Source organism: Ochotona princeps, chromosome 10 (assembly GCF_030435755.1).
Source record: "Ochotona princeps isolate mOchPri1 chromosome 10, mOchPri1.hap1, whole genome shotgun sequence".
Taxonomy (NCBI): domain Eukaryota; kingdom Metazoa; phylum Chordata; class Mammalia; order Lagomorpha; family Ochotonidae; genus Ochotona; species Ochotona princeps.
Genome location: NC_080841.1, coordinates 10341470 through 10363098, shown reverse-complemented (window position 1 = coordinate 10363098; position 21629 = coordinate 10341470). Strand labels below are relative to the sequence as shown.

General features: G+C 48.4%; 1 protein-coding gene across 5 annotated transcripts; it reads right to left on the bottom strand.

Annotated features, from left to right (window-relative positions):
* Nucleotides 1-858: 858 nt before the first annotated feature.
* Nucleotides 859-21395, bottom strand: LHX9 (LIM homeobox 9). 5 transcript variants are annotated; one of them, XM_058669714.1, is made up of 8 exons: nt 21279-21395; nt 20432-20544; nt 20123-20349; nt 15098-15216; nt 13019-13221; nt 11628-11983; nt 5587-5789; nt 1031-1537 (listed from the first exon to the last, which is right to left on the bottom strand). In XM_058669714.1, exons 3-8 carry the CDS (start codon nt 20148-20150, stop codon nt 1481-1483), a joined length of 966 nt encoding a protein of 321 aa, XP_058525697.1. In that variant the 5' UTR covers nt 20151-20349; nt 20432-20544; nt 21279-21395; the 3' UTR covers nt 1031-1480. The 5 variants fall into 5 exon arrangements, with proteins under 5 accessions (XP_004578852.1, XP_058525697.1, XP_004578853.1 ...); XM_004578796.3 differs by having other exon boundaries at nt 20123-20192; XM_004578793.4 differs by lacking the exon at nt 1031-1537 and adding an exon at nt 3607-4469 and having other exon boundaries at nt 20123-20192.
* Nucleotides 21396-21629: the final 234 nt, after the last annotated feature.

Sequence of the window (21629 nt, the reverse complement as noted above, 5' to 3'; positions counted from 1 at the left end):
CAGGTTACTGACAAAATTGACATGTTTCACCTATCAGAACAGTCCATTTGTCGTGTATGTTGCTTTTTTTTGTCGTTGCTGCTACTCTTAGTAAGTTATTACCTCTTTTAAATTTTTTTCATTTTAGTATTTAGGATATAAAAGAATTTAAGAAAACATTCAACCTTCTGATAATATGAATAAGTGAAATATTTAATGTCTGCCACTCATAAAAGTTGCATAATTTACACACAGTTCATTTGTTCATAACAAAATTCATTGATATGAAAATTTGTCTGGAAAGTATTTTACGTTAATTTGCTTAATATATGTTTTGGGTAAACAGCTTATAGGAATAGTTTAAAAATTCTTTCTTCAAATATTCCCTTTAATAATTAAAAACCTTATTTCTAAATACTTGTTTGTGTTCACTTGCTCTTTTGTTTGTAGTATGTAACTACAAACTACACAGACTGGATTTCTTCATAGCTCAGCCTGTATTTGTACACTTCAATAACCTTGCTCATTGCATAGCAAACATGAAAACTCAGAAAACCTATGAATGTTACCCTAATAATCTGAAAAGGTTGTTAAAATTCTACACAGTATCGTATTCTGAGATTTATTTTGTTACAATTTAAGTTTACTTTATTTTCATTTTTAATATATGTTAACTGAATAAAACAAAAGAAAGTAAGTCATGAAAAGAAGATAAGAATTAAGTAACAATATTACTCTATACTACCAGGACTGAACCTCATTATACTGTTTGAATTTTTTCCTAAATATATAGCAAGTTGTACATGTGCTGTGCTGCCTCTATAGGACAGTGTTCAAAATTAACTTCAACAGTGTATATTTAACATAAAGTTAACTATGTTTGCATCAAATAAAATGTTTATTAATGAGAGCTATTTATCATACAAGAAACAGCAAAGATAAGTCATCATACAGAGATGTACACTAGAGGTGACAGATGTAAAAGTGCATGCAAAGATTCCTGTTTCAAAAGGAAGTAATAAACAATAAGACTAAAATTACTGGGGTCTGATCCCTATACTCTCAAATGAGTGGAAGCTCTTCTTCGAATTTACAATTGTTAAATGCCATGAACAGTTAGTACCAGTACACATTAGCAAGCAGGTGAAATGAATGTTTGGGGGACTTTATTTTACAGCTATTTATGCTTGACAAATGTGTGGGGGTTTTTTCAGTAATAATTTTCTCCAAATATGGGGTGGATATATTCCTGCCAGGTTGTTCTGGTTTGCACCTGGCTTATCTGGTTTCATTTTAAACCACTTAATTTTAAGCCTTCATTGTGTTAAGATACCATAAAGAACAAAAGTTTTGTTAACATTCAGCAAATGACATTTAAGTCTCTGTCTCTTTCTGATTTTGGCTCAATAAATTTTTAAATGTATGATTATCATAACCTAATAGTGTCTTTGTCTTCACTGCAGTGGATTTCCGATCAAACTTTTCCCCTTCTTTTAATACTTTAGGGAATTTTCAAACGTCGGGATGTTTGGCTGTAATGCCCCAAGATTTGTTCTCCCTGAAAAAAATCATAGTGACAATTTATTAACTACAGAGCAACTTGGCTTTTAGGGGTCTGCAATTCTATTTAGATTTACAAATATCCATTTGTGCTGAATAGACCTAGCATTGAATATTAATCATATTTAAGTTTTCTTCTCATGCAATTACTTTCTCTAATTTATTTTTTTTAAATCTAAAGATGGAACTGAATCAAATCAGTGGGGCATTACTTTTATCAAATATATCTCAAGGTAATTCTAGGTTGAATTATATTGTATATGCAACAGTGTGTGCATTTAGTATGAATTAGAAGTTTGGACATCTAAAACCTGTTCGTATGTTTGAATATTTGACATCTTTTTGCTCCACCATTTTAATAGCCTTCACATACACAGATTGGACACACGCTAGTACAGGTAAAACTCAAAACTGATGGGAAATAAAACTCCTTAGATTCAAAATGGTTTATTCACACAAATTTAATAGGATATATCACAATTGTTTGGTCCATAAATATTTAGGGGAAATAGTTTCTATACAATGCATTTATCAATAAACAAAGAAACATGGACAATTTTGCTAGACCACTTAACTGTACTATAAACACGAAGGTCAATATATAAGATTACTGAATTTATCCACTATATTTGAAAGAGTGCACAACTGCTTTCTATGACATGTTTGCCCCCTCTAACAGGATACACCATAAAAAGAGTTTCAAAAATAAGAGGTAAAACAGTACAAAACTAGTGAGGTGTCAAAAGGGCTTAAAACAGTTAATTTAACAAACAACACATATATCCTGATTTTCCACAAACTTACTTCCAAAGTTATATCATAAGGCACATAGGAGAACTGAGTTATAATTAGTCTACTTAATAAAGTAGATCTATAGTACCATATATTGTTCTGTCAAAGAACAAAATTTATAAGTATCAATATTTTACCTGTAAAAGTGTATTAATAAGATCTCAGCTTTACCAAGGTTGTTTGGTCTGGTTAGTGGTAAATGCCCAAAATGTAATAGAAATATGAAAAGTCAAGATTTAAGCTCCATATAAGATGATAACCACACTTGCTAAATATATAATGGCAATCACACCTTTTCTTCTGTTACAGTGTTAACTTCTCTTCCATCATCTTTTATTTTTTAAAAAATAAGCTACTTTCTGTGCTAATTTTCTAAAGACCCTGAGCAAAAGTTACAATAATGCACTTTAATGTGGGCAGTGAACTGTCAATATGTAACCACACATTTATACAGCCAGAAGGACACCTTGAAAGTCTAATAAATAGCCACTTAGACCGCCAGAGAAGGTTTAAGGGGTCCAAGGAGTGGACAACATGTGCAAAGTTATTCTGAACAATCCACTAAAGCAACACATGTATCTTGACTTCTTTTTTATTTTATTTTATATATTCTTTTTTAGGAAATCCACATCTAATTGGTATTTAGCTAGAACAGACGCATATGGATGAACATTCACCACTGCCCAGACCATTAAGATTTTAGTTTAAATTAAAAGAAAATAAAATGTTACTGTAAACTAGGAAATCTATTCAGATCAGCATCCACTAGGCTTCTGAGTTTATCTTTAAGACACATAACTTTAAATCTCTAATGTCAGAAGAGCTGCTCTCAACATATAAGTCAACCTATGCCTAAATGAAACAAAGCAAAACTAAACCAAAAAATTCTCATTGTTGATGTTAGTCCACTAAGATTTTGGGGGTTTTTTTGTTTTGTTTTTTAGAAAAAAGAAACATAATTCATAGAGAATGCCAGAGACAATATCACGGTACAGCTGAAGCCAATTAATGGAGCTTTTGATTAAGTTCACCAATTTTTTACTTCTTAAATTATATTTTGCTTATTTCCATTTCTCACAGAAAAAAATGATTTAGAAGTAGAAGTTTCACAGGTTTTTGTTTGTTTAATTAAGGAAGACAAAAGCATAGAATTTCAATTTTGATGCAGAATTTTCACAGACACCTAGGGTGTTAAAGTACTTTTCACATGTTGAAAACAAATAATGAGGTAACAGGTATTTTGGGTTATATACTCCTGAAAAGAAAAATCACTCTGGATGGTTTTCTCACCTAATTACTATTTAAAATTGTATAGGTGATGTTTTTGTTTAAACATAGTCCTCACTTGAACCAATTCAGGCAGTAAGTAGAAAATCCGACACAATTTTTTGGTTGGAATTTTTTTAAATGTAAAGTTTTCAAAACTCCACAATCGTATACACAACTGCAAATTTTAGAAATAAGATTTCATTCTCTAAGTAACTATGACCATAACCACTGAAGTAGCAAGACAACAATTTGCTTATCATAATACCATTTTCATTTTTTTTCTTTGAGATTCTGGAAATAAGTAACATACAATTTTAAGAGGCACTTCTTAGAATGATTCAAAAACTCTCCTTACCGACTGAAAGACCTAATTAATCAAAGAAAAAAATATATCCAAATACACTTTGTAGACAAAATACGTTCACTTAACGGAGACAATACTGTAAACTCATTTGCCAAGCGGCTACAGATGCTACACGCCAAGCTGTTGTTTTTATTACCCAAATATCTTGTGGGTTAGAAGAAGAAAAACAAAAATTCTTGTAAATAATAAAATAATAATTAGAATAATAATAAAAAAAGAAGAAGAATTGAAGAAAAAAAAACCAATGTTAGAAAAGGTTCGTTAAGGTAGTTTGTGAGGGGCTTCCAGACTCGTGGCTGTCCATGTTAGAGGTCACGGATGTCACTACAGTGATTGTGGGATTGGTCAGGTCTGTTAAAGTGGTCGCAGTGCCGGGTGGACTGAGAGCGCCGCTGTCTGCTGAGGGCGGGGCCGGAAGCGATGGGCCATCAGCTTTATCAACACCCCCATTCTCCTGCCGCAAAAGGTTCCTTCTGAATTTGGCTCTTGCGTTTTGGAACCAAACCTGCAAACCAATCCCAATTGATTTCTTTACCGATGTTTATTTATTTTTTTTCTCTTTCTCCCTTCTTTCTCTTTAAAATTTTTTTTTAAAATATGTGTTTCCATTTAAATAGAAACGTTTCTTTTTTCTTGGGACCGAAAGGAATATTTTTTTCCCTTTCTCTTAAGACAAAGTCAAGGAAAACTACAAATCGATTTTTTACTCTACTGTCCCCCCACCCAAGCATTAATGGGTGCCACTTGGTTCATTTCTCTCTAAGTGGAGATACCATGGAGAAGGAGGTATGGGGAGAAAGGGAGGAGAGAAAAGCCCTGATTCTCTACCTGTTCTCTTTGAAAACTGGGAGGGGCAAAGCCCTTAGAGTACCACAGAGTACAAATCCCTCATATGGAATGAACACCCCTGTCCCAAACAGCCAGGGCAGGCAGACATACCTGCTGCTTGCCACCAAATAGTGAGGGAGGTCATAGCTGACTCACCGCAATATGCTGTGTAACTCCCTTAGGCTGTATTTCCCTAGCATAATGAGCTCAGGGAAGCAAGTGGACAGCAGAACTCACTCCCAGCGTTACTTTCTCATCACGGTGTGTGAAGATAGAAAAACACTTACTCTCATTGGAGTCAGAGACACTGATCATACTCTTAACTTTTAGATATTTGAAAAGGGAAAAAAATCTGCCTGAATCTGGAAGACCACAACATGTGAGTGAGACTGCCAAGATTTTGCTGAAGTAAGACAGGACTAGCAGGTGCCTCACAAGAGTGTGCACTGAGCTTAACGCAAATGGAAATCTCCGGAGCCATGGCTGTGCAAAGACCACCACTTGCACTTGCACAGCAGTGAAGCAAGCTGTGCTGGCTGTGGGGGACCCACCTCCCCATCTGTGTATATAGACTGTGGCTACATTTTTAAAAAAGAAAAAGCAACCCTGGGTCTCTCTTTGAGTGCCCTCCAAGAACTCCTTCAGGATCCCCTGACCACCCTAGAGGGAGATAACTAACACAAACTAGCAAGAAGCAGTACAGGAAACCCCTGCCTCCCACTAACCAGGGAAGAGAACTATTCACTGTGAAGGGGAGGGCTATATGAAACCAGCCAATGATGGAGGAGTCTTACCTGCAAAACTCTTTTGGTGAGGCCTGTTTTCTGAGCAAGCTGTTTGAGGTCCTTGGCATCTGGGTTGTGGTTGATGGCAAAGTAGGATTTCATGGTCCGGAGCTGGTGGTGCTTGAAGGAGGTCCGCATGCGCTTGGTCTTCTGAGACGGTGGGTAAGGCTGCTGATCCCGGTCCAAGTGGTCAGCCTCGTTCTCATTACAACCTGTCATGGGAACAGCCAACAAACTAGAGCTCAGAGGAAACTGAGATTGCTACAACAGAGTGACCATGACAAAGGCTGTGGACCCAATCTTGGTTGGTATACAGATGAAAAGAAGGAAGTTCACGGCCAAAGCCAGTGGAGCAAGGCTGTTACTGTGCATACAACTGAGGTTTATGTAATGGAAGCATTATTGAATAAAGCCTCTCTTATTCCAGAAAAACACTTAGGGAGATGAACTGGACCCTAAATGGTGGAAATGAACCTGCAGAGATCCCTAAGAGTGAGATGAAGAAGCCCTCTCTCAGCACCCCTGCCAGCTCTGCAGAAGATCCTGAGACCCTATATCTTGCCTTGTATTTCTGAGAAGAGATCTACCATCTGCTGAAGACAGAGCTTCCTGTCAGGAGTTTACCCAAGTCTAGAAGTTTCTGGGAGATTACCAACTAAGAGGGTTGGGAGAGATCCATTCAAGTTTCTTGACCTTTCACATATTCCCAAAGGTCTGTCAGTCAGGAAAGCAGTTAGAATGTGGCTGGAAGAGGGACCAAGTCAGAAACCAAAACTGTGCAAGTATCTTATATAATCACAGGAATATTTCTGAGGGCCCATAACTATCATTGGTTAACGTAAAGGTGTACCACGAAGTAGACATCCCTCCTTGGAGTTATTCTCATAAATATTTCTGAGAGATTGCACATAGGCTTGGCTTTGCTTAGACTGTGACTGTCTGAAACCCTGTTTCCAGCTCCCACCTCCTCGCTCCTGTCTCCCAACTCCAGCTCCCACCTTCCACCTCCCACCTTCCAGCTCCTGCCTCCCACTTCCCTGTACTCCCTGTTCCCATTTTCCACCTCCTAACTCCCATTTCCCTGCTCCCACCTCCCTATACCCAACTTCCAGCTACCACCTCCCAACTCCACCACTCAACTCCCTGCTCTCACCTCCCCACTCCAGCTCCCTTCCCACCTCCTTGCTCCCAGCTGAGAGATACTGACAGTGCTGACTTGCAGGTTCAGCTCTTGGTTCCTGTTGCTCTGGGTATGTGAGAGACCAGGGACTACTTCCCCCTGGCAGAGCCCGACTCTGTACCAACAGGGAAACAAGTCAGCCTTTGAAATTCACTGGAAAGCCCTTCTCCCCAGGATGCAAAGCTGTGCATTCAAAAGGCCATTTCCAGCAACCTACTGGCTCTGCAGAGGAAATATGGTTACAAAGTGAAAACATTTTGCTCACTATTTACAGATTCATACAACCTCTCCAATTAAAGTGGCTTTTTTCTTTAAATCCGTACTTCAGATATAAAGCTGATGTTTATTCATATCCTTTATTCATATCCAATCACCCCGTATTACAGTGCATTACCTAAAACTAGCCTGATTATGCCTACTCAGTGGGAAAAGGAACCTGAATTTTGAGAAAAATTAAGAATGTTTTAACATGTCTTCTTCCATTCCCTTAATAAAATGTTGTCTGCCACTATGCAGTAGCTAGAATAATCATTTTAATAGTATCAGCAAATATGCATACATATTCAGTAAGTCAGCACGTATACAGAACCCCAGAAGTTTGACGTGAGTAGAGGTCAGCTGCACACAAAACTCACTTAACAGTAAACTCCGCCCAGTGCAACAACACTAAGCACAAATGAAGGTCTCCTTGTTTTGTGTTTCTATGGGATACACAGGTTGGAAGACACCTGATAAGGGAGCAGGTGAGTTTGCTCAGAGAAAAGCCTATATGCTATTCACCTTGATATTCCCTGAACCAAACATGGAACCAGGAGCTCCACAGTCTTCAGTCACGACTGTGAAACATTTGGTCATCAACAAAATCACAGATGACTATTGATACAAAGCAAATCATCTCTAAGGAGAAGCCAAGTCAGACATATGCATCCAGATGTTGAACACAGGTCTCACATAGCCACCAGAAATGGTGACACCTCTACCCAGCCCAGTAGGGAGACATCAAGCTCAAATACTCTGCAGAACTGTACTTTCCTATCCTCAAATGGACAAAAGCATCATCTCTGCACCTACTGTCACATTGTGCTTATCTCCAGTAAGCTCAGCCACATTTCACAACTAGGTAATAAATTTCCCCAACAATAAAATGATCAAAGAGGCACTTGCTAGATCCTGGAAACTTCAAATCAGATTCCATTCCCATTGATGTGAGTAACACACAATTTTTCCTGAACACTACCTTAAATTGAGTACTACACTTGGAATAAAAGATTTAACTTAGTGTTTAAACAATGCCCTCAGAATTCCCACCCTCTTCTAAGATAAGACTCAGAAATGAATATGACTCTCAACCATAAAAGCATGCATCTTTGAGATGAAGTTTGTGAAAAATAACCGTAGTAAGAGTTGATGAAATTACCTTCCTGAATATGCACTCTATTATTATTGCTGATTTTAAAACTCAGTCAAGAAATGTAGTGCATTGGATACTTTTAAAGGACTGTCTCAAAATAAAATATATAATTAAGTGAGTTAAGATATAGTCAGGTCTTTATTAAGCAGATATTACTCTACAAGACTTTCCTGTGACTATCGTTATTGACATCATGCAATTTATGACAGAAATAAACTTATTCAATGGAATAACCCATTATCTTAAATTATTTACTTATAGCCACAAATGCATTGTGGAAGTTTACAAATAATTGTGTTTCCCCATGAATTATTTCTAAAACTTTAAAGCTTCCCCTCATCACCTGAAATACGAGACAAGATGACAACAGCCTTAAAGCCACTTTAGACACACACTTCTAAGGGCACTGCCTAGCCTATGTTATGAAATTAATGAGGCTATCTAAATAGTTTCTTTGTTGTTTTTTTTTTTTTTTTTTATATATAACACTGTATTCTTCCCAGTCCTCTCTCCTACAGGGAGAGTGTGTGGTGAAGGTGCGTAACCTTGTGAGAATTAACTGATCCATGGGAGACCACTAGGGGTCAGTGCCAGGCTAATTTAACAACCATCAGGAACCCTAGAAGTTTGCAAAGGAAAAAGGAACCTAAGGCAAGATTTTAACAAGTTCCCCAAATTCAGTTCCTCTGCAAATGCAAAGTTATCCAAGTAGGCAGTGCCTAGTCTACACTAATATCTTCTCACCCCTGAAGGGTTTTAGTTCAATCCAGCATTCCAGAGGAAATTCCCCATGTCTCTTTTTAAAACATCTGCCCAATTAATGTGAACAAAGGAATAAGCTAAATTAGAAACATTTTCATTAAAGAGCGTTTGCTTTACGTCAAGCACTAACCAACATTTACCAAGTTTCACATCTTCTCTGGGTCTCGAATCCATAAACATGTTTCATGTGCATGTTTCTGAAAACACCTCACCTGTGCAAACTACATCGTGTCTAGTGTCAACGTTAGCCTTTAGGAGACTGGTTGACATTTAAGCAGAAATGGCAATGCACAAGCCAAAGGAAGCTAAAACAATGACTTAAAACTCTGGACCCATTTTATTTTCTACAGTTCACATGTTTTTAATTGGCCAAAGGATTTCTTTTCCTAATTTCGTCACAAACTGGCATTCCAGTAAATCCTTCTCTTTAAAAACCCTGGGCTGATTTCTTAGGCACCTTGAATCCACTTCCTCTAGATTTTTTCCTTTGACCTTAACAATCTACCCAACACCTACTCAGACTTGGAGGACAAATCCACAAAGGAAGTTGTGGATTTTAATTAAGGGGTCAGAGTTGCCTCCTGTCTGTGGTGGGGTGATGTACAAACTCACAGAGGAAAAGTCTCAGCAAATTTTCTTTCTATCCTGAGCAGGACACCGACTTTCTCAACAATTTGTAGCAGTACTAGTTTGCAAACTAAAGGCCTAAGTGGCTCAGCAGGAAATTGTCATTCTTGGTAAGAAATAAATCTATAGTTTTCTTCAGAGAAGAGGAGCTAAATTTTACTGTTCCTAAAGGTTCTCTGGCCTTTCCAACATAAAGTGAAATCCCAGGCAAAGACAATCTTGCTAATTAGATCAAGTAAACAAATGAAAACCAGGCTCCCTGCTGTTTGGTTAGAAACCTCACCCTTCTGGACTTTCCTGGGGCTGAAACTCCATTTCCCCAAAGGAAGGACTTTCCACCTGAATCTGAGTAGATCCTAAGGTGCTCTCCTTGCTTCCTTTTTCATCTCTTCCTCTTCCTTCTCTTCTCTCCTCTCCTCTCCTCTCCTCTTCTCTCTTCTCCTCTCCTCTCCTCTCTTCTCCTCTCTAATTAGAGCATTAGATCCTTGGTGAGTGGTTCAAGATTCCAATGTCATCTTCTATTAATAAAGAACAATTAGTGTCCTGTCTTGCCCTGCCAGGGGACCATGCATCAAAGGAGATGAAGTAAGCCTGCTGGGCACAGTGGCCCCTAACCACAGCCCCGGCCCAGCACAGCAGGGGCAAGCATGAGGACTGGTGGCTGCTGAGGGCTGGCAAAGCCCTGGGCTGCACTACTGTGCTCACACAGGTCAACCCTGGTGGAGTGTCAGCGGTGCAGCCCAACCCTTTACCTTTCTCCAGCAACCCTGGCGGGAATTCCCTGGGTGCAACTGTAGACACTGCTGATCACCCTAGTCCCCATTCTCTCTACAACCCTGGGGTGAAATTATTTAGCAATGATCTGTCCTCTGCAGGTAGAAAAAGAAGCAGAAACCCAGGACAGAACTCTTCATCCTGCTTAGCTTCCCGCTGAAACCCAGGACTCTTGGCTCCTTATTCCCACCACCAGCTTTGTGACCCTGGGCAAATCACTTGACTTACTATGCACTGTGCCTCTCTATTAGCAATGCCAGACACCATACAGCAGGGACTGCAAGTGGAAAGAAACTACATCTGCTGAGAGTGAGTGTGCTTTGGCTGGGTATTCTGGGTGCTCCTTGAGAAACAAGCCTGTGGTGACCACACAAAGTCCCCCAGATCCCATCCAACAGGCGGATCTTCCCTCATCTGAGTCTCTTGTTTTCTGAATGCAGCTAAGGTCCACCTGACTGCCAAAAGCCAGCCAGGACTTTCTGGGGTCCCCACATTCCCAGTAGCCAGGACTCACAAGAAGAGTATAGTCAATGAGGTTCTTCAGCATCCTCACCTGGGATGCACTGGGAAACTGACGAGTGAGAGACACTGTAAAATGCTGAGCACGTCCCAGAAATAAGGGGAAAAGTGTGCTCTCATCCCATTCCCTGTGTTTGTTTTCAATGACCAGAGACAAAGAAGCAGCTAGGCTCAGGTCCCCAGCGGGCCTGACCTGAGACCGTTCAGCCAGCCAAGCTCCACTCCAGAGGACTAGGGAAAGCTCAGCTGTGGAGAGGGACTGGTACTCCTTCCCCTGCAGCTGTTGTTTGCCAAGACCAGGGCTTGGGTGGTTCAAAACTCTTTGCCAACTGCGTTCCTGATTAAGTTTGGGCTGGGGACCACAGCCTCTGCCCCCTTTCACAGACCGGGATTGGGTTCTGAAGGTTTTTTGTTTCCCTTGAGGATTTAGAAAACCTCCTCCAGGATCTATAATTTGGCTCCCACAAAGGAATTGCCCTGAGGCCGTTTTGCTCCAACTGGGAGCCAGAAACTAATGGGCTCATTAACTAATGGGCAACCAGGATTTGGCTCTGCGTCTTTGGGGGAAATCACCACAACCCCCAATGAGTGCGCTGCCCGTGCTGGCCCGACCCCCCACACTTCTCCCCTCTCCTCTTCCTTTCACAGAGGGAGATGGCGCAACAGCGGGTGGCCCAGGAGGTAACCAGACCTTGGCAGGGGAGGAGCTCTCCTTCGGGCCTGGGCAGTTTAAGTGGTGAGGGGGGCGGGGTGCACAGGGCTCTGGTTTGGGCTCACCTGAGTTGTAACTGACAATGTCCACTCCCAGCGCCGGGCTCTTCCGCTTCCGGGGTCGCCCCTTCTGCACCGTACCAGTGCCGTTGAAGTAGGGCAGGGCCAAGCCACCACTCTTGGCCGCCAGCTCCGTGTAGCTCAACTGCGGCGGGTACTCCCCTTGTAAGAGGGTCTCGAAGTGGGCGCGGCAGTATACCAGGCTGTCCTTCATGCCGAAATGGTCGCCCGTGGTCAGAGTCTTGTTGCAGGTGGAGCAGGTGAAACAGCTCAGGTGGTAGACAGAATCTCGGGCGCGCATGACCATCTCAGAAGCAGAGATGCCAAGGTGGCAGCGGGCACATCTCTGCACAGAGAACCTTCTGGAAGGAAACAAACAAGTCAGGGATCTGGGTAACTCGAGGCAAGTGTCTCCCGCCTTGGACGCCTGGGTTCATGGAGTAGTCCAAGCCCGAGACTTGGAAGGTGGGTGGGTGTCTGGCGGGCCCTCGCTTAGCTCAATTTCCTGGTGAATAAGACAAAGAATAAGAATAAACCAAAGAATCTTTCATTAAGATCAGAAGAATTGGGCTGCAGCCCTATCTTCCTTTCATGTAAAGTGGAGATTTTGTGTGTCTCTGTGTGTGTGTATGCTTAAAACAAACAACAAAGCCCGAGCAATCTTCCCCAGGGCCCTACCGAAAGAATGTTAAGTTACGACGCCACATGAACAGGCCTCATCAATTGCAAAATATTCCCCGGGTAAAGTAAGGTAATGTCCTCACTTCGCCGTGTGCCTACGCAGACACAAGCTTTGGCAAAGGAACCTTCAATTTTGATTTGAACCACCTCTGGTGCCTCAGCCAGGAGTGGAACTGGGTCACTTGCAGATGATCTGGCCTTTGCCAAACGCGGACACAGACCAGGGGAGAAGCCACCGACTCTCCCGCGGCTGAGGTTGCCCTTTGCTGGGCTATATGGGGCCAGCTGCCACGCGAGTCAAAACCTAATACCAGCGCCGCCGCCCGCGATCCAGGTTCAAACCCAAGGCGCACAACTTTCTCAGTTCGTAGTAAGCGGAAAAAAATAGAAAGATCAAACAAAAAGACGCTCTGGACTGGGTGGACGCAGACAAGTTCACTTCCTTTTTTACAGATGCCTGCAGCCAGCTACCTGGCGCGCTGGCGCCCGTGGCACAAGCACCCGCCCCGATGGCGGAAGATTTCCCCTCTCCCGCTGCCGCCGCCCCTCCCCACGCTCTTCCCGGAGATGCAGTGCCTTTCCCCAGACGCGGGCTGGTAAGCACAACTTTCGAAGGTGGAGGATGGAGCGGGAATCCGTGCTGAGGCGCGTGGCCCTCTCCAGGTGTGTGGAGAAAGAGGCGGGAGAGGGCGCACGGGGTTGGTGCGAGGGGGTACCTGTAGTAATCCTCCTTGCAGTAAATGCTGCCATCCTTGGCGAAGCAGGTGAGCTCCGACTCCAGGGCCAGCTTACATTCGCAGCACTTCAGGCACCTCAGGTGCCACTGTTTGTCCACTGCCAGCAGATAGTACCTGTCGGAGATCTTGCCCCCACAACCGGCGCACAGAGCGGGCTTCTCCGGGCTGAGCGGGGGCATGCCCTGTAAAGCAAGCACAGAGTCCGACTGAGCCTCATGCAGCGCGGCCCGCAGCACGCGGGATTCCTCCACCCGGGGCCCCGCTAGGCCGGGGGCGCACGTGAAGCGCCGCGGGGTCCTGTGCCACAGAGCAGAGGCTGGTGTCGGCGAAGACGCTGGCCTTCTCTCCTGGTTCGGCCTGGTCCTCGCTGTCTGCACAGACTAGGCACCCAAAGACACCCATGCCATCCTGAGTATCGCTTACAGAAGATCTGCGGCGAATTGTCCACCGTTTAGTCGGTGTTCTCGGATTTGAATAATTACAAGCTTAAAAAATAATAGTAAAGTGGCTTTCCACTGCCGGAAAATGTGATTGGAGAGAGAGAAAAAAATAAATTTGGACTAACCCGGATTGTCTTTTACCCAGAACCAAACAAAATATCACAATTCCATTTCTCCAAATTCCTATGAGCAATCCTGAACTCAAAAGCAAAGGAAGACGTTGTTTGCTTGGACAATGCTGTTTTGGCTGAGATAGAGCGACATCAAGTATATCCTGGCGCTCCCTAACTTTCAAAGCCCTCGGTTCTGTTTCCAGTAAGGGGGTAAAATAGCTGCTTCTAGCCAAGTGCCATGGTCGCATCCCCTTTGCCCGACTGCTCTGTTCCTTGGCATCAACACGCTGGAATATCTTTGGCTTAGAAAATCTCCTTAGTTGAACTCACACCTGGTTCCCCACTGACAAACCATGGATGGTAAACTCATCTTGAAAGCCAGACCCTCGGAGAAATTCGGGTTTGGGTTGCGCCTTTTTGGTTTTTGTTGTGGTTTGTAAGTAGGATGACCACCACAGGGAAACCGAATTTATTCTCTGGCCCTTCCTCCGGGGAAAGGTGGGAAGGCTAAGAACGATGTACTGAGCAGGAAACTTAGATAGACCTAGAAAAACCAAGTTTTGCCTCCTACTCTGGACCAAGGGCCGACCCTAAATCTCCATTGCCAGCATAGACGTGCTTCCTCTGCCTAGAATAGGCTCCAGGCGTAGTCGGAGCTGCAGTTCCCCGCTGAGTGACCAAAAAAAAAAAAAAAAAAAAAAAAATCTACTCAGCTCCGTCTGGGCGAATCTTGCGCGGAGACCTGAGTGGTCCTTGCCTTCCAGTTCCTAAGCATTTAGGGGGCGCACGTTAAAGACTGTCGAGTACTTTTCCTTAAGGGGATGTGACGTTTGTGGCTGCGCTGTGGAGCAGCGTTAGTGGATTCATTACCTTGGTTCAGGGTTAGAAAGGTTTTGTTTTTCTGTTTTGCGTTTGGAGCGCGCGCCGCGCTCGTCCGCATTTTTTGTCTGATTTCCTGGTACACAGGACACCCCGCGCGGCCTGGACAGGGGACTGCGATAGGAAACGGAAGAGCCTGGAAAAGAAAAATCTCTGGGGTGCAGAGCCCCAAGTATGTGCAGAGCTGGAGGTGGCCCTGCCGCGCCCGAGGCCACTGCAAAGGGAGGACTGTCGGGCTTTGAGACTAAGAACCGCTGGAGTCCGGCCCCACTCGCCCTATCGCCTCGAAGGCGCGCTGTATTCCCGGCCCGGCTAGAGTTCGGGGCTGTGGTGTGGGGTCTGTAGCACAGGCCACCGTCCTCTTCCCGCCTCCGACTCGACCCTCGCGCTCAGGAAGCGCCGGGACAGAGGGCAGCGAGCTGCGGGGTGGTGGGTAGGGGGTGTCTCAGTAATGGAGACTTCTCAAGTCAGCAAGGCTACCGTTTCTTACCCCCCAAACGCAGGCGGGCTGCAGGAAACTCACGCGCCAGCCCGAGGGGACAGACGACCCTGCAGTCCCCCATCTCCGTGGGCCAGGCCCGGACGCTTGGCTGCGCGCTGCGCGGCGCCCCAGGGTCGGTGCTTACCGCATCGCGGCCGTTGAGTTGGGCGCCTTTGGCCAGGCGGGCCTCGGTCTTGGATCTGCGTTCCATTTCCTCCATGATGCCTTGGATGTGACCTCCGGAGATCCCGTGGAAGAGCATGGCTGGGGGGCGAAAGGGACACGAGTTGTCTTCTGCTCGGCAGCCCACTATTTCCATATACACACGCCCGCGGCTCTCAGCTCATCCGAGGGAAAGCAGCGGCCACGACCGCAGAGCGCTGCGCGCGCCGAAGGAGCGCAGAGGCGCCCGGGCACAGAAGGCGCGAGGGAGAGAGGGAAGAAGAAAAGAGGCAGACAGAGTAGAAATCGGTGGGGGAAAGAACCCCCAAAAGAGGGAAGGGAAGGAGTCCCGGAGGCTCCCAAAAGGAGTTGTGCAGAAAACAAACACGGGCTGCGGAGGAAAAGCGGGCTAAAACCGCGAATCTTTCGCCTTGTGGAGATCAAGTTACTGATGGGAAACAACTGCGGGGGGGGGGGAGGAAAACAAAATCTAGTTGAGAAAGAAGAGAGAGAGAGAGAGAGAGAGAGAGAGAGAGAGAGAGAGAGAGAGAGAGAGAGAGATTGAACGAGCTATTTTCAGCGGATCCCCGGCTGCTTGCAAGTTCCCGGTGACGGTAGGTTGGGTTGGGGACTGCTCCTGCCGGAGCTGTGTCCAATTTGTTAAGAGACTAAAGCCAGCCCATTTTTGATAATTTAGTAGGAGGAGTTCTCTCCCTGGAGCTGCCACGGATTTTTATTCAGACAACAAAGACCTGTCATACTCCTCTCAACCCCCTGGTGATGGGCAAGCGGGGACAAACATTACAAAGGGGTGGGGGATAGAGGGGGGAGGGGGCATCTACTTCCTGGCATCGCGCGCGCGCTTGCGCGCACTCGTACACACAACACCACGCTTCCAAGAGTTTTCAGCCTTCGTGTCTGAAAAGGGTGGGTGGGGGGGAAGAACCCCTATTGTCCCCGCCCAGCTAAGGAGGCCTGTTTGATCCGAGTTCTAGATTGGACCCCAGTTCAGGCACGCAGAACAACCAGCGCAAACTTTGTGTTCCCGTCCTCCCCCATCCGCGCCCCGCCCAGCCTCAGCCCCTGGTCGACCTCTTCAGCCCCAGTCCTCTTGCAGACCAGCACCCGAACACACCCGCTGGGGCAGGCGGCGAAGCTCCGCGTTGCGCTGGGGATGCAGCCGGTGCCAGTCAGTCCTCCTCCTTCCCCCACGCCTTCCCAAGTCAGTTGTCTGACAGTTCATCTCCCTCCCTCCCCCCTCCCGAACCCCTCCAGGACTCCGGACCCTACCAGGAGCTGCAGCGTCCTCCAAAGTCAAAAGGGCCGGGAGGTTGGTTTAGCGAGAAAAAAAAGAAGACGCAGAAAGAAAAGACTTTCTTTTGAAAAGTTACAGTGTGGGGAACAGGATGTGGCCTCTCAGACTCAGTACGCTACTGAGTTCAGGCTTGGGGTGGGGCAGTGCAGGGGGTCCTAATGTCCTCCCGCCCTCCCTACTTCTGAGATTCGCCTGCGTGGGCTCCAGGGAGCTGTTCTCAGGCCGGGCCCCAGTGGGGACTTGTAAAGCTGGGCGCACGGCGCACTTCGGGCGGCGTGCAAGGAGGAACAGGAGAGGAAGGTGAGAAGTGACGAGCCCCACGGCAGACCGTCTCCTCACAACAGCCGGGTTTGTTCAGTGGCCGTGCGTTCCCGCGAGCCGCAGCCACTCCCCGGCCCCATTAAAGTGGCCACAATACTCCGATATTGTCTATTCATTCAAACGACCTGCCGCGCTCCCCCACCCCCGCGGGGCCCTGCAGCGCAACGCGCCGGAGCCCACCCGCCTCTATCCCGGCTCGGGGTCCGGCGCGCCGACCTCTGCTCCCCGCCGCCTGCCCGGGAACTACGGGAAGCCGGTCCTGGAGGGTCCTGGCAGTGCGGCCGCAGACCTGCTGGCCTCCACCCGGGGGAGCCCGACCAGGAGCTGCGGCCAAACTCTCGAAAGATGAAGGAGGGGGAGGAGGGAGAAGGAAAGGAATGGAAGCAAAGGGGGAGCGAGAGCCGGGGGAGGGGGGCGGCGAGGGCAAGCGGGAGCAAGGCGAGCTACCGTCCCGAAGCCTCGCCCCGTGTTCCACTTTGGCTCCTCTTCCAACAAGCCCAAACCTACCCTACTCCTCCACCCACTCCCTTCCTCATCCCCCACCTCCCTCAGGGTCAAAAAATAATGTTATTTGCAGACTGGACGCTGTGAAGGTCCTCCGGGTGCCAGAATGCAGCTCATAAAACACAATTTCACACAAAAAATGAAGCCAATCAAGTGGACTAAGCTGAAGAAAGCCCCCTCCCCATACAGGCGGCCTCACCGGACAGGGGGCAACTATTTACTGAGAGTAATGTAATTAGCCCGTTTTGGATGGAAGTGAATGCACTTCTCAGACCACCGCGCGCATTGCCAGGGCGAGGCCAAGCCAGAAGGGCAGCTGCCGGCTGGGCCCCTTCAGAGCCACTTGCACAATGGAACAGCCCAAGGAACAGCCGCTGAGCCACCCAGCCCGGGAGCAGGAGATCTCAAAACCCGCACCTTAGTACCACATGGTCAAGTCTCTGAGCCAAACCCTCTCCCTTCCAAGCAGTCGGGTTTGGTAGTTGTTGGATTTGGGTACTGTTCTACAGGAGCAATTTAAAAATAAATGAATAAAAGGAACCCAAGCACCCCCTCTCCATTCTTGCAAGAGATGACTTTGTAGAGTGAAAGTTACTCATGTCCAGGAAGAAGCGGGAGTGTGGGAACAGGAGGCGCAGTGTCAGATCTACATTCATTCATCCACTCATTCATTCCTTCCTGTGCCCCCACAGAGTTCTGTCACCATCTGTCAGGTGCGTGTGGGCAGGGCACTCAGTCCCAGGACTGTTCTTTCTTGTAAAACTCGAGTTAGTTCTAACTTCCCCCACCCAGGGAGACTTGCTACTTCCCCCAAAGAAGCAAACTTCCAGGATTCCTGCTTTCCAGCAAATGCAGGAAGGTTACAGAAAGCTGGGGGGCTGGTGGGGATGAAGGAGGCTGCTGGAGTTGGGAGGTCCTGTTACTCCTGTGGAAACAGTTTCCCATTTGTTCAGCCTTTCTCTCACCAGTTTCCCTGGAGGAAGTGGAGGAGCAAAGTCATGGGTGTCTTAAGCATTCCATCCAGGAGCCCTGGGAGATGGCCCAGGGGTTTCTCTTTGCCCCAACTCCTCCTTGCTCTCCAGGGATGACAAGCATTTTTAAATAAAGTGAGCATCTTGGTAGCTGTCTTCCTACAGCTACCTGGTAGTTCCCCAGGAGGAGCTGTGGCCAGGCACTGTAGACAGGAAGCCCTCCATCTCCTTTTCTCTCTCTCTCTCTCTCTCTCTCTCTCTCTCACACACACACACACACACACACACACACATACACACCATCACTGGGACAGGTGCACTGAGCTCTATGGAATCTCTCCCAGGATAGAGCCTCATGCTATCTTGAATCCAGAGTTTTTCTAAAGAGCAGTGGAGACAGGTTCCTTCCTCTGAGCTGTCCTCTCTCACAGCTGAGTGCAGGAAACCCACCAGCTCTCTGCCAGCGCTGTCAGGCTTTGTGATAACTGAGGGCTGAACCCCAAGGGGCAGAGGACCTGAGGGTGGAGAGCTTTCAGGATCCTGGAAGCTCCATGAGGATGCAGAAGGTGTCATCCTTGTGTCCAGTGCCCACTTGGACAGGGGGCCCAGATCAGTGTCATCTGCAGAGTGAAGAGGAGGATAGCTGTTTCTGGCCAAGTGCACAGGGTGACAGAGCTTTTGGAGTTGGGAGGGGGAAATCACCCTGCCACAGCCACCTGGAGGCCCTGAGGTTGCCCTGTCCTCCAGCTACTATTAAGCAGGTCCAAGGACTGAAACGCACAACTCTTGGAACAGAGTTCAGCTTTTTGGCACTTTGGGGAGCACAATGTGACCCAGGGAAAGTCAGTGGCGTGGTCTTGACACTGGGAATCCAGCCCTGGCCCCCGGATGCCCTCACTGTGCTGAAGGCGCCAATCTGGCCATCCAGGAAGGGCCGAGGCTTAGGGAGACTGAACATTCTTCAGGAACAAAACCCGAAGTTGGCGGGTCGGACTGGTGCCGCCGCCGGGGAGTGACCCATCCAGTCTCAACTACTGTCGCCTGCTTTAAAACAGATGGGAGCTGCGGCCGGAGGGGTAGGGCGGGTATTAATTGCCTGGAAAAAGCGGCTGGCCGCTGTCCACCTCCCAGCCCCGCCGGGGATCTCCCGCAGCGGCCCTAAGCTCAAGCGCGCTTTAGGCGTCAGCACTCGCTCCCTGCGCGCCCCGGCAAAGCCTCCAGCCGGCCGCTGACCCCAACAAACTCCTGTCCTCCTTGGCACCTGAGTTCTTCTTCAAGCTCGGGGCAGCCAAGGGGAGAACTGGGAGCTTCTGAGATCTGTAGCCTCCGTGCCTGAGATGGGCTGCGCCACCGCCCTTTGCCCCCCACCCCCGGAAGCCAAGGGACAGGTCCCGTGCGTTCGTGGCGATCAGGTGCGTAAACGGCTGCACTGGATTAGGACTAAATAGCAGCCACAAAATAATGCGGGGAACGCCAGTTTCCAGGTAAGCCCTGGTTGCCAGAGAGAAACGGGGTTTTCCCGGGCTCTCTACCATCGCTTGCAGCCCGGCTCTCCCTCCGACGGTCAGGAGTGCACCCCTCACGCTCCGAGGTGCAGTGACACCGAGATCTCCGCCCCGCGCCCGGGACCTAATGTCCGGAGCAAAGTCAAAGACTCGGGAGGGTAAAATCAAAGAAGGCGAAGCGCAAGGTTCAGGAATCCTGCCTGTCAAGAGACCCTGAACGAGACTGCACTCCCGAGCCTACGAAGAGCAGTCTTATTTTTAAGATAAACACACAGACACACACACACCTTCAGTGCAGCTCACCGAGGCGGGCACACGCGTGTACAGATACACGCGCGCCCCGGCCCCGGTAAGAGGCAGAGGGAAGGAGAGGCAGTCGGCGTCTCACTCACCTGCCTCCAGAGCGGTGCCGTTCAGCATTCTCAGAGCCCAGGGGCTGGTTGCGCCTTGGTGCTGGTGGCGCTGGCGGAGAGAAGCCGCGCGCGTCAGCCGGGTGTGTGGCCGGGCTCCCCGGCGCCTCCTCCCATCCAACGCTGCGCGTCCGACTCGGGGGTTCCGTCTACACCTCCTCCGGCAGAACCGAGCCTTCCTCAGGACTCCCTGGGGGCTCCTGACCGTACTGGCACACGCGCAGGGCACAAGGCTGCTGTGACCAGGCACATCCTCTGTCCCCCTCCCCCTTCCCCGCAGAGGAATATTACCTTGAGGTCCAGATGTCAGGTGTCCCAAGAATTCGATTTTCCGCGAGGGAGGGCTGCAGGCAGCGGCCAGGGGTTCGGGCCAATCAGTCCCCGCTTTCTTGCCGAGGGTTCCGCTGTTAATCTCATAAATAAAATGAACCATTTCACTAAAATGAATCTTCTACCCACCCCCATTGACCTGAATCCCTCACCTCTGACCCCTCACCTACCTCCACCTGTCTTTTATTTTCTGTTTATGCTTCCTGACGGGGGAGGAGTCGGGGAGAAGAGACCAGTGGGCAGAGACCCCCGGGCCGGCTGGTACCCACAGACAGACTCGCAGGCTGCGGGCAGCCTTTCCAGTCTCCCAACAAGCGGAGGAGGTGTTAATGGAGGACTCGGCGGCAACCGAACCTCGTAAAGCCGAGAGCCTCTGGAGGCTGGGGCGCAGCAGGCGGGAGGGTGGGGGAGGCTGTGGAGCCAGAGCCCCGCAGCGCCCCTGGGCTGCCGGCCCCCAGCCAGCCTTTACCTTCCTAGAGCTTGCACCTAAAAGATGCTGCCGCCAGCTGGTGCCTGTAGCTGCTGCGGGAAAACCCGGCGTTGATGGCGCACCCATCGCCTCCCCGCCTCCTCCTCCCTGTCTTGCCCTTGCTCTCTGCGCTCCAGAGCCGGGTGGCTGAAGCGCTGCACTTTGGAGAGCCTTTGCCGCTGGGTCGGCGGCGCGGGGCCCGGGGCATTTCTTCTCTTCTGGCCTGAGCTAGGAGCTGCGGTGACAGTAAACCTTCGGAGGAACCCTGCACTCCAACCCTGGCCGACCCGCACTCCCCGGGTCGGAGCCAGACCCGGGACGGGTCGGGAGCCCTGTTACCTGGTCTCAGGTGCCCAAGGGGCCGCTGGAAAGTGGACGGAGAAGCGGGCAGCCGGGCGTCTGGTCGGTGCTTTACCCACCCCCCACCCAATGTGCCCCTCACAGTCCGAGAGGAGGGGATTCCTGCCAGGTTCCGGCGTCGGCGGGTAGGGGGTGTGAGCCGCGAGATTGGCCGCTCCGGGATGCGGGTCCCTGCCACGGTGCCACCCTCCCCTCTTCTCCGCCCCTCCCCCTGTGCCACCATCGCAGCTCGTCGCAGGTGCGTGGGCCCCGGGGAGCGGCAGCCTGGGGGCGCCTGCGCACCTCCCCACCTGGCGAAAGGCGCGTGGGATTGGCAGCGGCACGTGGGGC